Raw genomic sequence first — 17,352 nt, 5'->3', positions numbered from 1 at the left:
CGGAACAGAATCCAGCGCCCCTGCAGGGACTAGAACCCAGTGTACCTGCACTGCAGGTGGAGGATTAGCCTATTAATCCACGGTGCCGACTGAAATAAACAGATTTTAAAGGCAATCTCCTAAAAAGGATTTATTGAAAAAGTCTATAATAATATTTCTTTAAAATAAGACTCTAACCTCTGTGAGAGGAATTAATTTATTATTGTTTGTTCTTGTAACATCTAAAAATGTATCAATATGAAATACTAACTAAATATATTTAGTAAGTTCAAGAACTTCGTATTGCTCACATTTGTATAGATTATGGTGATTGGGCAGTCATGTACATATTGTCTTTCAAAATAATTTGCTATTTATCAATTAAATGTGTTATAATAATTAAAATATATTCCAAAATATTTGTCATCAATGTGAAACAATGATTAAGAGTCAAGATCAGCCAGGAAAGAGTACTTTACTCCTGGGTTAATCAATTTTGTTTAAAGAGTGAGTTATTATGAAAAAGGGATGTCTCATAAAAGATTCAGGGAAATTTTTGATAGAAAATTCCATTTACCAAAGTCTTTCAAAGTATTTTGGGAAATTTCACCACACAGACAATTAAGTCAATAAAAGTATTTAGCAGATTCATATATATTGATTATGGTATCTTTGATTCAAGCATTATTTCTCCAATGAATTTTTCTGAATGGATAGTTAATGAAAATAAGTATACACTGAATTATTTTAAATAGTGTTAGCTGGCTCTTAGTTTTATCTCATCTATTACAAAGACACCTCTCATAGAGAGAACTCATCTTCTATCTTGGAATGTGTGAAAGGATCTGTGTATATGCACATATGTGTATATTTGTTTATTTTCTTCTCTGATCATGTAACCAAGCTCTCACTCCTAGAAACAATTTTACAATATAACTTCTTAGATTTGAAACTAAGGAAATGATAATTTACTAATTAACTTATGAAATATACCACTATATTATACAGAGTATTATGGTCTCCCTCATCACTCACTTCTTCTTATTAAGCCCATGGGAGGTTTTAGATTGTTGTTTTGATGACAGTGTTAGTTGAAATTAATTACTGTGAGGATTTTTGTCATAACCATTGAGAAGTATGAAGCTAATTAATTTTCATTTCTTCCTTTTTTACTAAAAATTACTTTCATCCATGCATTCTTCATATAATCTTAACTTTTTATGAATGTGTATAACATCAAAGCCATCACACCTTATTATATTTATCTTCATGATAATTCTGTGTATTTTCATTTCCAATTGTACTGAGTATTTAGTTTAGTAATAATAGTTTACATAGCATTAATTAAATTAATTGTTTTTATATTGTTAATTCTGACTTGTTAGTCTTTCAATAGAGGTAAAATAAACATTTGTTCTCATTCATTGTAAGAAATTATAACACAATTTATTTGCTCCAAATTATACCTAAGTGTCCATAGATATGCTGTTTCTCACACATTCCTCATATTGACCCCTGTTATGCCTCCCATCATTCTCTGCTAGTATCTTTCTGCATAATCTGTAAAATCCTGTAATATTTCAGAGTGAGCTTCCCTGTTTCTTCAGTCATTTTCTCTGTCTCCCTTTAACAGCACTCTTGGTCTCTCCCAATCCAGTAGCTTACTCTCTAGACCTGGGGACTATGTCTCCTGCAGTAACATCAAACATAAGATTTTCCAGATATCTAATATTTTCCTCTATGATGAGGAAAAAACAGTTTAAATAAGCTAAGAGGCATCCATTTCAAAATTCTCTGTTTATGTTAAGAATGTTAAATGTTTGTGTTCAATTTGTTATATGAGATGCAACAATTACATCTGCAATAATAATCATATATTTTCAATTTGTATTCAATTTCACCACATTTATTTTTTTAAATTTTTATTTATTAAATATAATTTTCCAAAGTACAGTTTATGGATTACAATGGCTTTCCACCCCATAACTTTCCTCCCACCTGCACCCCTCCCAATTCACACTCCCTCTCCCATTCCATTCACATCAAGATTAATTTTCAATTATCTTTATATACAGAAGATCAATTTAACATATTAAGTAAAGATTTCATCAGTTTGCACCCACACAGGACATAAAGTATAAAATACTTTTTGAGTACTAGTTATAGTATGACTTCACATTGGGCAACACAATAAGGACAGACTTCCCACATAAGGAGTAAGTACACAGTGACTCCTGTTGTTGACTTAACAATTTGACACTCTTGTTTATGGCGTCAGTAATCTCCCTAGGCTCTAGTCATGAGTTTCCAAGGCTATGGAAGCCTCTTGAGTTCGCTCACTTCGATGTTAGACAAGGTCATAGTCAAAGTGGAAGTTCTCCCCTCCCTTCAGAGAAAGATACCTCCTCCTTTGATGGCCCTTTCTTTCGACTGGGATCTCACTCACAGAGATCTTTCACTTAGGTCTTCTTTTTTTATTTTTTTAAAATTTTTGCAGAGTGTCTTGGCTTTCCATGCCTAAAATACTCTCATGGGCTCTTCAGCCATATCCGAATGCCTTTAGGGCTGATTCTGAGGCCAGAGTGCCATTTAGGACATCTGCCATTCTATGAATCTGCTGTGTATCCCACTTCCCATGTTGGATTGTTCTCTCCCTTTTTTGTTCTATCAGTTAGTATTAGCAGACGCTAGTCTTGTTTGTGTGATCCCTTTGACTCTTAGACCTATCAGCGTGATCAATTGTGAACTGAAATTGATCACTTGGACTAGTGAGATGGCACTGGCACATGCAATCTTGATGGGATTGTATTGGAATCCCCTGGCACATTTCTAACTCCACCATTTGGGTCAAGTCCAATTGAGCATGTCCCAAATTGTACATCTCCTCTCTCTCTTATTCCCACTCTTAATTTTAACAGGGATCACTTTTTAGTTAAATTTTAACACCTAAGAATAAATGAGTGCTAATTACAGAGTTCAACCAATAGTATTAACTAGAACAAAAAAAATCACATTTAGAATATACTTTAATTCAGAACTTTTTTAAAAAAGATTTTATTTATTTATTTATTTATTTGAGAGGTGGAGTTACAGACAATGAGAGGGAGGGGCAGAAATGCTTTCCATCGGCTGGTTTACTCCCTAAATGGCTGCAATGACTAGAGCTGGGCGGATCCGAAGGCAGGAGCCAGAAGCTGTGTGTCTCCCACACAGCTATACGGCCCAAGCACTTGGAGCATCTACCATTTATTTCCTAGGCCATGACAGAGAGCTGGATCAAAGAGGAGCAGCATGGACTAGAACTGGCGCCCATACAGGATGCTGGCGTAGCAGTCAGAGGATCGACCTAAGCGCCCCACAGCACCAGCACACTAAGAACATTTTTAAAAATCATTTTTTGTAATGTGCTTTATTTCAAAAAATATTTCAAGAATGCCTGAAGAAACAAATTAGTCAATGAAACTAAAAATTTAAATTGCATTGAGTTTTGATATCTTCTTGTTTCCCCTTGTTTATAAAGATTAACTGTGGGGAGCCATTGCACGGCGCCCTAAAGATGGTGCCGGCTCTTTCCCCTGGAAGGACTGGCGAGAAACAAACATCTCCTAATAAGGAGATGGCTGAGCTCCCTTCCGGCTTCCGCATTGCTGTACCAATCAATGCTTGCCACTTGGCTGCTTTTGATTGGTGCGCTGATGGCTATAAGAGGGAGGGGAGAGGAAAAGAGGCGGTAGTAGAAGTTTGAAAGAGGTTCCTGAATAAACTGCTGGAAGAAGAGTTCGGGTCGTGTCTTCCTTGCTGGTCGAGGGACGCGACAACTGGTGGCCCGTACGGGGAACATCTCGAACGCGAACTCAGAACTTCCTGCAGTCAGGGCAGCGCTGGTAAGTCCCCCAGGAAAATAAGGTGGGGATCCGCGATAAGAGCGGGCAGTCCTGCGATAATAGCGGGAGGGTAATTCTGCGATTAAAGCAGAGGAAGTTCTGCGACAAAAGCAGAAGGAGCTCTGACCCGTGGCCAGGGAAAGAGCGCAATTTTTGACGATGGGTAATTCACAGTCCCATCAAATTTTTCTGGCGCTGAATGCGCTGCTTCAGGAAAACGGTTTGAAACTTAAGCCTAGTACGTTGCATAGGTTTTTACGTAACTGCGATACCATTGCACCCTGGTATGGGGTTTCGGGAAGCCTTACTATCCCTTCATGGGACAAACTAGGCAGGGATTTGGATTTTGCATTCGAACAGGGTAATCTTGAAGGGGGAGTGAGACCAATATGGAAGTTAGTGCGAGCATGCCTCGAGGATGAGCAGTGTAGTGAAGCTATTCTGAGCGGTCAAGCTGCCTTGGAGGAACTTCAGGAAGAGCGCTCCGAGAGAGCTGCCAGTGAAAAAGGGAAAACTTTGAAGGAGAGTCGGAAAAGAACTAGGAAAAAACTGTACCCCGATCTTTCCAAGTTGCGCAGCCCCTCCTTAGTAAGTAGTTCTAGTGCAGAAAGTAGCTCAGAAAGCAGCAGTGAGTCTGAAGAGTGTGGCAATAACAAAGAGTCTGATATAAAGCAAGTACGGGAATTAAATCGGCAAATGAGGAAGTTGCAATTAAAAGGAAAAAAGGAACTTAAGCATGGTACTTTCCAGGGGAACTTAGGGGAGGAGCCTGAAGCCTCTCCTCCTCAGTATGAGCCTGTATCCGCGCAAGAAAGAGGGCGGACTTTCTGTCCGGGAGTCTGGAAACAGGTTGGTGCGGAGTTGTTAAGTGCCTATCCTGTCTTCCAAGATCCGCAAGGGCAGAGGTACGAGGAACCCCTCAACATAAAGATAATCAAATCACTAGCAGAGTCAGTAAGAGCCTATGGCATCAGCGGTTCTTTCACGCTGGCTCAAGTAGAAAATCTTCAAAGATACTGCATGACTCCAAATGACTGGAGCGGGTTGGCTCGTGCCGCATTGTCACCAGGACAATACTTAGACTTCAGAGCTTTCCTGATTGACTTTGCCAATGAACAAGCGGCAGAAAATGCAGCGGCAGGGAATCCGCATTGGGACAGAGATATGCTGCTATGCATAGGGAGATTCGCTAACCAGCAGACAGGTTACCCACATGCAGTGTATGAACAAGTTAACAAGATAGCCATCAAGGCTTGGAAGTCTATACCCAACAGAGGAGAGGTAAGTGGGAATTTGACAAAGATTACACAGGGACCCACCGAGCCATTTTCAGACTTTGCAGCACGCATGGTGGAAGCTGTGGGTAGGATTTTTGGAGATCCAGATCGCGCCATGCCACTGATAGAACAGTTGGTTTTTGAGCAGTGCACTAAGGAATGCAGAGCTGCTATAACACCATGGAAGAGCAAAGGGCTTCATGTATGGATAAAACAATGCAGGGAAATAGGAGGGCCGCTATCCAACACTGGCCTCGCTGCAGCAGTCCTTCAAATCACGAAGGGCAATAGGGGATCAGGGAACGCTGGAGCATGTTTCAGCTGTGGAAAAATGGGACATATGAAGCGGCGATGTCCGCAAAGGGGAAGAGGCAAAGAACAAAGACAGGAAGGACCAGGAATTTGTCCAAAATGCAGGAAGGGAAAGCACTGGGCCAACGAATGCCGCTCGGTAAAGGACATTGACGGCAACGTCCTTGCTTCTGGCAATGGTGGGGCACGTCCAAAAAACGGGCAGCGGGGCCCTCGTCCCCAGGGCCCGCAAATATATGGGGCATTCGAGAGTCAGCATCAGGGCCCCCATCAGGACCAGCAGCAGGGGAGGCAAAGTCAGTGGCCCAGCTTCAGACATCCCAGAGACCACGGAGAGCCACTGCAGGCTCCGCAGGCCTGGACCTCTGTGCCACCACCAGACTCATACTGACACCAAAAATGGGAGTGCAAGCCATTGAGTCAGACTTTCAGGGACCCCTAGAGGAAGGCACAGTGGGATTGTTGTTGGGACGTCCATCCTCTACCTTGAAAGGTCTCATAATTCATCCAGGAGTCATAGATTCGGATTATACTGGCATGGTGAAAATCATGGTTGAGTCCCCTAGAGGTATAACAGCTATTAATCCAGGAGATAGGATTGCACAACTTGTAATCCTTCCTAGCAAGCATTTGCAGTTCAGTGCATCAAAGAAACAACGAGGAAGTGAAGGCTTTGGATCCACAGGCATAGATTGTACCTTGTTGTCTTTAGAACTAGACCAGAGACCAACCTTAAAGATAAAAATAAATGGAAAGGACATTCTTGGCCTACTAGACACAGGTGCAGACCGTAGTATCATCGCCTCCAAGGATTGGCCTCCAAAGTGGCCTAAGCAGGCATCCTCACAATCCCTTCGGGGACTGGGATATTCAGAAACTCCTGAGATGAGCGCAGTAATGCTGCGCTGGGAGGATGCAGAGGGACATTCAGGCATGGTGCAACCTTATGTTTTGGATTTACCTATCTCTTTATGGGGCCGAGACCTTTTGAAAGACATGAACTATAAATTAAGTAATGAACACTCCCGTGTTTCTCAAAAATAGATGAAGGATATGGGACACCATCCGAATTATGGAATAGGAAAATTCTTACAAGGAAGAAATGAGCCCACTGAAGTAGTGCAGAGGCCTCCTCGCCAAGGGCTGGGTTTTTCATAGGGGCCACTGAGGAAGGTATTCCCATTACTTGGAAGCACGAGGACCCAGTGTGGGTTCCTCAGTGGCCTCTGTCCTCAGACAAATTGGTCACAGTGCAGCAATTGATTCAAGAACAATTGAATTTAGGACACATTAGACCCTCTGTATTGCCTTGGAATACTCCTATTTTTGTAATAAAAAAGAAATCAGGGAAGTGGCGGTTGCTACATGACTTGAGAGCTATTAATATGCAGATGCAGGTCATGGGGCCTGTGCAACGTGGGCTGCCTCTTCTATCTACACTTCCACAGGGATGGCCCATAATAATAATAGATATTAAAGACTGTTTCTTCTCCATACCCCTACATACAAAGGATTGTGAAAGGTTTGCCTTTACCTTGCCGGCGTGCAATCATGAGCAGCCTGACCAGAGGTATGAATGGGTTGTGCTTCCGCAGGGCATGGCTAACAGCCCCACAATGTGTCAGCTATTCGTGGGTCAAGCGATTGGGCCTTTACGTAAGAGATTTTCTTCCTTAAAATGCATCCAATACATGGATGACATCCTCTTAGCAGCAAAAGATGAATTCGTATTAGATGATGGCTTTGCATATTTGATTCAGTTACTAGAAAGTAAGAAGTTATTTATTGCCCCTGAAAAGGTTCAGAAAGGAAGCATTGCAACTTATCTGGGATCCCGCATAACTAGTACTCAAATTGTTCCTCAAAAGGTGGAATTGCACAAAGATAGTTTAAAGACTTTAAATGCTTTTCAGAGATTATTAGGAGATATAAATTGGGTTAGGGGTTATTTGAATCTTCCCAATTATGAACTTAAGCCACTTTATGTCATTTTGCGTGGTGATTCGGCGTTGGACTCACCTCGGTGCTTAACTCCGGAGGCCAGGGAGGCCCTAGAGAAGGTAGAAAAGAAATTACAGGAGGCATTCTTATGCAGAATGAATGAAAATCTGCCATTGTCATTATGCATTCTCCCAACGCTTAGCTTAGCCAACCTACAGGGCTAGTATGGCAGGAAGGTCCGCTTTTGTGGATACATCCAAGGAGCTCTCCAGCCAAGTCTATTGAGTATTATCCAGCAGCGGTGGCAAAGCTAGCACTGGAGGGTTTGCAACAATGTTTACAATATTTTGGAAAATTGCCGTGTGAAGTGATTGTTCCTTATGATGCCAAACAAGTCAACGTCCTATGTGCTCTTTTAGATGATTGGGCAGTGTTTCGCTGTGGGTTCCCAGGCTTTATAGACAATCATTTACCAAAAAATCCATTGTTACAATTCTTTAAAGAACATCCGGTAGTATTTCCAAAAATTACAGCCGCTGAGCCATTACTAGGTGCTCCAAATATATTTACGGATGGGTCAAAAACAGGCTGTGGGGTTTATATGGTAGAGGGTAATGACCCGGTATTTCATCAGTTTCAGCCAGGCTCACCTCAAGTTGTGGAGTTAAAAATAGTTATTGAGGTCCTTAAGCAGTGCTCTTTTGCCTTTAATTTGTTGTCAGATTCCTTATATGTGGTGAACGCATTAAAGATATTGGAAACCGCAGGGCCGATTAAACCTTCTAGCCCAATTGCATCCCTATTACATATAGTCCAGCAGTTGCTTTGGTCACGGAAAAATCCCTTTTTTGCTCAGCATATTAGAGCCCACACAGGCATGCCTGGTCCTTTATGTGAAGGCAATGCACGAGTAGACCTGTGTACTAGACAGGAATTCATCTTTTTTACTACTTCTGCAGAGGCTGCTAAAGCTTTCCATCAATCTTTTCATGTCAACGCGCGTGCTTTGCAGCAGAAATTTCATCTTTCCCGCGCAGATGCCAGACAGATTGTACTTGATTGCGCTGACTGTGCTGTTACTCGTGCGCAACCTAGTGTTGGCGTAAACCCTAGAGGGTTACTGCCTGGGAGAGTATGGCAGATGGATGTGACCCATGTATCGGAATTTGAAATTGAAATATGTTCATGTTTCAGTGGACACGTGCTCAGGCATTATGTATGCCTCTCCCCTCAGTGGTGAATCTACACATCAGGTGATTGCTCATTGTCTGGATGCATGGGCCGCCTGGGGAAACCCCAGGTGCTAAAAACTGATAATGGCCCGGCCTATACATCTCAAACCTTTACCACCTATTGCCAAAAAATGGAGGTTCAACTTGTCCATGGATTGCCATACAATCCTCAGGGCCAGGGCATAATTGAGCGAGCACACCGCACACTGAAAGAATATCTTTTAAAACAAAAAGGGGGAGTTGGCTATAGCCGCACCCCGAGAGAGAGAATTGCCTTAGTCTTATTTACAATTAATTTTTTAAATTTGGATGTGCATGGGCACTCAGCCGCGGACAGGCATCAGCAACAAGGAAACCCAAGTAGAGGGTTGGTAAAATGGAAAGATCTCTTGACGGGCCAGTGGCGTGGCCCTGATCCCGTGCTGGCATGGGCATGAGGTGCTGTTTGTGTTTTTCCACAGGATCAACATGACCCAGTGTGGGTTCCGGAGCGAGCGGTCAGGCGGGTCTGCCACGAGGAGAATCCTGCTGTTGCTTTTGATACTTCTGCCTCAAATGCAGCGGACAGAGATGGGGGATTCTATCAGTATTCCCAAAGCTGATGCCGAATTGGTCCGCGGAATTTGACTACACCTTGGAGCAACTGCGCCTTGCCGTGGTCACCATCAACTCCACGCGTGTGGATGTCTCCTTTGCATCTGGACTGTCATCCCAGATCCAGCTGTCTCCAGCCTGAAGGAGTGGGCGGGACTTGGAGCTTTGACGGGGTTGCTGTTACTTGTTGTGTTATTTTGCCTGTGGTGTTTGTGCAGGATGAGGACAGCTCATCGGCGGGAATTGGCCATGATAGCTCAAGCCTTTTATGCCCTTGAGGCTGGACAATCGCCGCAAGCATGGCTGGCCTTCCTTGAATGCTAGGCATGGGTGCAGGGTGCGAGGCAAAGCACTGCAGAGAGAACGAGCCATTACGTTCTCTGGAAGGCAAGTCTGTCTGCATGTGGGTTGGCATCCCAGATCCCACCCCCGCGAAAAGGATGCTGTTCCAGATGGATGCCTGGCAGTGGGGGACAGACCCCTACCTTCTCCTGTAATCCTTAGATGCCTGGTTCTAAAACAAAAAGGGGGAACTGTGGGGAGCCATTGCACGGCGCCCTAAAGATGGCGCCGGCTCCTTTCCCCCGGAAGGACTGGCAAGAAACAAACATCTCCTAATAAGGAGATGGCTGAGCTACCTTCCGGCTTCCGCATTGCTGTACCAATCAATGCTTGCCACTTGGCTGCTTTTGATTGGTGCACTGATGGCTATAAGAGGGAGGGGAGAGGAAAAGAGGCGGTAGTAGAAGTTTGAAAGAGGTTCCTGAATAAACTGCTGGAAGAAGAGTTCGGGTCGTGTCTTCCTTGCTGGTCGAGGGACGCGACAATTAACAGTCTTTTCAAAAATTCTGGGAAGGAATGAAAATATTTTGAAATTTTATGAATGAGAAGGCCATCCAAATTTCTTAGAATATGCCTATTATGAGAAATTTCATAAGTTATATAACATTTTTGTTTGGAAAAATTATCTTAATACAATTTTTCCAAGAGCTCTTTGAAGTGGCCTCACTGATACAATTTATACAATTTTTACTAACAGTGATAAGATGCATCATGATAAAGGAGCTAGATTTGTAGATCATTGATATTGGTTTTCAGGATCCTCACTTCAAGAATTTCAAAGTTTCTCTACTTCCTTTCTAAAGGTGTGACCTGATCACTAAAGACTTCTGAAACATTCTTTTTAAAATGAGAAAGCTCCAAAATTCCCAAGTCTTCCTTCTCTTTCTTTTTTTTCGCATAGAGCTTATCATCATCAATAAAGATTCTTCATAATTCTTAGTGCCATCAGCCACCTCCAGCAACATCAAAATATGGCATCCTTTTGTATACACATGGTCCCTTCTTCACTGCTCCTACTGATGGTTCCTCTCTGGAGCTTGTCTCCCTCTGTCCTTTCTTGACAAACCCTTCTTCTGTCCTTCCAGTCCTGGCTACATCATGGAATTTTCAATGATGTCTACCTTGACCACACTATTTTGATCACAAAATGTTTACTACTCTCATGACAGATTTTATCTTATGCTCTCATTTTTCTTGTTTAAAATGGAAAACTGCATTAAGTTGTAATGCATGCTGCACAAATAGTACATGCCAAACAAATGTTACATTGCCAAACCCAAATGGAGAGTCTACACTATGTCAGTGTCTCAACATCTCTATTCATCAGCTGGTGAACACCCAGCTCACTTAAATAGGAGACGCTACCTCATATGTAATTCCTAAAATTGTGAGATTTATAAAAGGTTAATATAGCATATATTATGGAATGTTATGAAATTTTATACATTGGGGCCACCAATATGGCACAGCAGGTGAAGCGGCTGGCATGCTCCACTTCTGATCCAGCTGTTAATGTGCCTGGGAGAGCAGCAGAAGACAGCCAAAGTGCTTGGACCCCTGCATCTGCATGTGAGACCCAGATGAAGCTGCTGGCTCCTGGCTTCAACCTGACACAGCTCTGGCTGCTGCAGGCACTCAGGAAGTGCAACAACTGGTGGAAGAGTCTCTCTCCCCTCTCTGCCATTGCGCCCTTGCTCCTGCTCTCACTCTCTCTGTCTGTCTCTCCAGTTATCTCTGCAAATCTACCTTTGAAATAAATAAATCTTTAAAACCATTTAGAAATAAAGTGAAGATGACCACTGAATGTACACTATAATGATAGCTATGAAAATCTTATTACACCTACAAGTAATCATTATGTGCACAAAATGAAATAATTGGGAGAAATTATAATTTTGTTCATAACACATTAGCAGCAATTTAGAATTTCATTCTTAGTCTTTATATTTTACTGTTTTCTCATTTTTTCTGTGTGAACCTGTGTGATTTCTATGATACAATGAAACTTTTATCTGTAAAAATATTTAATCACTAAGCAATGTTATTCTGTTCTTGATGTTGTCAGTCATAGAATAGAGATTTCTTTGTAAATAACGCCTCTCATCCTAGTTGAAAATAGACAGATTTGATCATTACACGTGTGGGCATGTACAACACATCACGTTGTACCTCCATAAGTAGGTATAACTCTTAGGTGTCAATTATAAATGAATAAATAAAAACTGCATTTGAAATCATCACAGAAGATGAAGCAATTTGTTGTTCTTCACATGGGGACTTCTAAATGTTCAACATCTAACTCGGCTTCATTTCATCCTTGAACTTTTGCCATTGGGAACACACCAAGCAATCTTCTCTAGAAATTGGTCTCTGAGGATGACCAAGTGTTGCAACATCATCAACCTCCTGCATAAGGAGGCTCCAGATAGGATCCAGATGAGAGGCAAGCCATCGGATGCTCTGTTTATAGCCACAGGATCTGCTTGGTATTTTTCTGTCTTTGGGACAGAGCTTCCTGTTAAATTGTCAGTTTGACCAGGAGTCACACAAACTTTCTAGGTTGCAAATTTGACTTCAGAATTAACAAAATGAATGAACAAAAGTGTAAAATTTACTCTTCTCAAAAAAATCATCATCACATAGCAGAAATGTTCTGTTATGTAAATGGTGTTTGTATTTTATTTGTAGGAAATATTGATGCTGAAAAATTTTTATAAGATAATATTGGAAGAATTTCCATTTTCACTAGCTGTGGTTCACAGTAAGTATTATTTACAAAATGGCCATGCTTTGATTCAGATGAAATAAAATGAGGTCTTAAGAGAATATGTCATTTAGTCCTTCTTTAAGGAATGTCAGGATTTATAGAAGCAAACACAAAAAAGAGTTGATTGAATTAATGTCTGCATGTAATGTTCGTATTTGAAAATAAAATTTTGGGAGAATATTTGCTTTTGAATAAGTTATTTGAGAAAAACATCATGTATTCTAGAAATTAGTACTTAGAAATGGTTTATAACTTTAATGAATCAAAGCCCTCTAATTGTAAAATTCATTTTTATTAAGTATAAATGTATTCAGAAAGAAGAATATGATAAATCGTGCATTAAAAACTTTCTTCAACTGCTTATTATATATTCAGTATTTTTATCAGATTTATAAAATTAGTTATTAACAGAAATGAATATTAGTAACAGGCTTTGGGAATCTACCAATCATGGTATAATTGCAGAGTGCACAATTAATATCCATTATTTTAAATAAGTTATTTATGTTCAATGCAGCTATCCTCATAAAAATACAGATTTACAATATAAACCATACCCTCAATTTTAGGAAAACAAAGCTAATTATGCAAAATAGATTACTTCTTTCACATAAGACCTTTTCTTGTTCAAATCATTTCTTCTTTAGATTTTTGAATTTCTTAACAGCTTAGAGCAGTTGGACACAATGAGTAGAAGGAACAACACGAATGTGCCTGACTTCATCCTAATGGGACTGACAGATGCTGAAGAGATCCAGCTGCTCCTCTTTGTGCTGTTTCTGCTGATTTACCTGGTTACTGTGCTGGGGAATGTGGGGATGATATTGATAATCCGCCTAGATCTCCAGCTCCACACCCCCATGTATTTTTTCCTCACTCACCTGTCATTTCTGGACCTCAGTTACTCAACTGTCATCACACCTAAAACCTTAGAGAACTTACTGACTTCCACCAAGTATATTTCATTCATGGGCTGCTTCACCCAGATGTACTTTTTTGTCATCCTGGCTGCTACTGAGTGTTTTCTTCTGTCCTCGATGGCCTATGATCGCTATGTAGCTATCTGCAATCCGTTACAGTACCCACTTATTATGTCCACAAGACTCTGCTGTGCCCTTGTCACTGGGTCCTATATGATTGGCTTCATGGATTCCTCTATCAATGTGCTTTGCATGAGCAGGCTGCACTATTGTGACTCCAATGTAATCCACCACTTTTTCTGTGATACATCACCAATCCTAGCCCTGTCCTGCACTGACACATATGACACTGAAATCATGATATTCGTTTTTGCTGGTTTTACTTTAATGGTATCCTTTATCACAGTAGCTGTGTCCTATGTGTCCATTCTCTCTTCTATCCTGAAAATAAATTCCACTTCAGGAAAGCAAAAAGCCTTCTCTACTTGTGCCTCCCATCTCCTGGGAGTAACCATATTTTACGGCACCATGATTTTCACTTATTTAAAACCAAGTAAGTCCTACTCCTTGGGAAAGGATCAAGTGGCTTCTGTTTTTTACACTATTGTGATCCCCATGCTCAATCCACTCATTTACAGTCTCAGGAACAAAGAAGTGAAGAATGCTCTTCTTAGGATCATGCATAGGAGAGATAGCTCCAGGAAAATAAAGTAACCAATATGCTAAGCACACAAAGTCATCTTTCTTTTTTTTTTTTTTTTTTTTCCTGTTGTGTGTTTTTTTGGTGTCTATCTGAAAACAGTCAAACCCTGTAATTTCTATTTCTTTTGATATTGCCTTTAATAAGCAATCATTATCTTGGATATTTCCAGGGAGCAGCTTTTAGAAATCCATAATATAACTGGAAAGTTAGAAAGTTATTAAATCTGTGGTCCTAATTTTACATATATTTAAGAGTAATTGATGTACAAAATATACAGCATCCAGTTGCTACATTTGAAACTACACCACAGAATCCAATTTTAGGTTATTTCTTTACAAAGTAGAACTACATTGATAACAGTTTCAGAAATCATCTATGTAATATATAGAATAAATTAATTAGAGACATTAGAAACATGTGATTGGTAACCAGTCATTCCAGGTTTTAGATTTTAACGCTTCTACATCGATAGTTGTCTTACACTTAAGTCCCTGAAACTTTAAGCCTCAACTTCCTAAATTGCATAAAATAAAATTAATTCCAGGTCCATTTTTTTAGAAGTTGGATGTAAAGTATTTAAGAAAATAATAATGAGTGTTTTCAATTGTCCTAAAAGTCTTATATTCTTGCAATATTTTAATGCAAAATCGCTGTTTACAAATAATATGTTTTCCAAATTAATTTAATTGACAATAGCTAAAATGAAAAAAATAAAGTTAACAAATTTGTATCCTCATCAAAATAAAATAGTGCAATATAATTCAGTTACAGAAAAATGTTGGAAGATTTGGATATGATAAATATTAAATAAAATAGAAAATTATGTTACTGTCTGCTTTTGGGCAAGTTCCTCTAGTTCTATCATTTTGGAATTGTATAATGGTATATTTTTATAAAAAAATTTGTGATTCTTAGCCGGCGCCACGGCTCACTAGGCTAATCCTCCGCCTAGCGGCGCCAGCACACCGGGTTCTAGTCCCGGTCGGGGCGCCGGATTCTGTCCCGGTTGCCCCTCTTCCAGGCCAGCTCTCTGCTGTGGCCAGGGAGTGCAGTGGAGGATGGCCCAAGTCCTTGGGCCCTGCACCCCATGGGAGACCAGGAAAAGCACCTGGCTCCTGGCTCCTGCCATCGGATCAGCGTGGTGCGCCGGCTGCAGCGCGCCGGCCACGGCGGCCATTGGAAGGTGAACCAACGGCAAAAGGAAGACCTTTCTCTCTGTCTCTCTCTCACTGTCCACTCTGCCTGTCAAAAAAAAAAAAAAAAATTTTGTGATTCTTTATGTACTGTTTCTCATCTTTCTGTCTCTGGTTACAAGCTTAAAACTATCCAATGTCTTTCTCACTGAAAGCTCTGAGATGAATGTGCCCTTGATGTGTTTGCACCATCAAAGCTTTCTCTTTTACAATGCTTTCATACTAAAAATACATTTATCATGTTAAATATCTGTATGCAGTGATCTCTTTGTGTGCACCATGTAAACACTTAAAATGCTATTTTTGTTTGATGTGCTCTTACATAAACTTCTATAAATGACATCTTTGTTGAAATTTTTGTGATTTTTAAAAATCATTGCCTTTCTCTTTATTTCTATAGATTTGTAATGTTCTTTAAAAATAAATTCCTAAATGAAACACTTGACATATTTTTATAGTTTTAATTATAAGAAATTTTATTGAGCATACAATTTAAAGTCATATTTTGTGGCATTTCATAAAGTTTAGTCACAAAGAGTACTAAAATTTCCTTAACTTAAAAAAAATCATTTTTCATGTATTTAGACTTTCAGTTCATTTGTTTAAAGTTTTAATAAGAGTTACTGGATATTTTGTTTTCATTCAAACAAATTGATTTTAAGTTTTTGCTTTGTGAAATTTAAGTTAAGATTTCATTGTAAAATTATATTTGATTATTTCTCCTAAATGACTTTTGTGTGTGTAAATTGTGGTGCTGCTCTCTTATAGGAAGCAATAATTCAACAATTTACACTAATTTAAAATTTTTCAACTCATTCAATTTCAAAATTTATCTTTTTAAATATTTTAAATATGTTGTTTGCCTCTGCTTTCTTATTTTAAAGCTAGTATGATTTATTTTTATTTGACATATGTTATAGATTCTGTATTTGTAAAGATTATTTGTTTGCATTTGTTATTAGAAATATTTTAAATAAAAATTTGATGTTTAATATTGCACTATTTGGGCACATTTCTCATCTTGTAAATGCATTAAGTCATATCATAAGTTTATGGACTCATCAATTTCTGATCATTTTTGTAAGCTATGTTTTTCTTGCATTTTTATGTTTATATACATGATTAGAAAATATGCCTTATCAGTCTGTTTTGGCAAATATAGCCAGTGGAAAGTTACAGCTTTTTAGACAACACGTGCATTGAGGCAGTGTTCGAATTTTAATTAAGAATCCTCTTTCAGGGGCCGGCATTGTGACATAGTAGGTATAGCTACTTCCTACAATACCAGCGTCCCATATGGGGGCCAGTTTGAGGGTTCGAGTCTCAGCTACTTTACTTCTGATCCAGCTCCCTGCTAATGGCCTGGGAAAAGCAGCAGAAAATGGCCCAGATGTTTTAAGGGAGTGAACCAGCAGATGTAAGGCCATTTAAGGAATGAACCATTGGACGTAAGATACCTCTCTCTCTCTCTCTCTCTCTCTCTCTTTCTTTCCCTCATTCTCTCTCTCTCTCTCTCTCTTTCTCTCTCTCTCTCTTTCATGTGTGTGGTCTAATAAGAAATAAGTTCACAGATGTAAGGCTGAGGACAACATCTCTTTAGAGCAGTAAACATCAATAATGATTTTTACTCTTATTGAGATGAAAATCTGGTGGGATTTTGAAGGAAAGTGGTATGATCCAACCTCCTGTTTAATGGTGTCACTCTGGCTCCTACACTGAGCTCAAACTCACATGGAAGGAGGATAACTTGGGTACACTCTAGGAGGCTGGAGCATGATTTAAAAAACTGAAGTATAGTTCCTTGGGAAGGATGGTAACAGGCATGTGATGAAATAGATTCCAAACATTTTTCTGTGTTCAGAACCATTTTAATATGCAGACAGAATGGGTACAAGGTGGATTAGATTTTAAAACCCCAGTGTAATTGTGAAAGATCTTCTTGGACAAATAAAAGATGAAATTTCATCACATGATATTAAACTTTAGTTATTGCTAGTACATACTAACAGTGTGTAATGACAAACTATTTCAATTATGATATGAAGCCCTTTTAAAATTGACGCATAGTGGTCGGCGCCACGGCTCACTAGGCTAATCCTCCACCTGCAGCGCCAGCACCCTGGGTTCTAGTCCCGGTTAGGGTGCCAGATTCTGTCCCGGTTGCTCCTATTCCAGTCCAGCTCTCTGCTGTGGCCCGGGAAGGCAGTG

At 39.9% G+C, this 17,352-nt stretch overlaps 1 protein-coding gene across 1 annotated transcript; it reads left to right on the top strand.

Moving 5' to 3' along the window:
* Window positions 1-13,014: 13,014 nt before the first annotated feature.
* LOC100341240 (olfactory receptor 8H1-like) lies at window positions 13,015-13,962 on the top strand. Its single transcript, XM_002709128.3, has one exon. It carries the CDS (start codon window positions 13,015-13,017, stop codon window positions 13,960-13,962), a length of 948 nt encoding a protein of 315 aa, XP_002709174.1.
* The last annotated feature ends 3,390 nt before the right edge of the window (window positions 13,963-17,352 follow it).

The sequence above is a fragment of the Oryctolagus cuniculus genome, chromosome 1, assembly GCF_051225735.1.
Source record: "Oryctolagus cuniculus isolate XC-2025 breed Fujian yellow rabbit chromosome 1, ASM5122573v1, whole genome shotgun sequence".
In the NCBI taxonomy this organism is placed as follows: domain Eukaryota; kingdom Metazoa; phylum Chordata; class Mammalia; order Lagomorpha; family Leporidae; genus Oryctolagus; species Oryctolagus cuniculus.
This window is presented reverse-complemented; position numbering and strand designations above follow the sequence as displayed.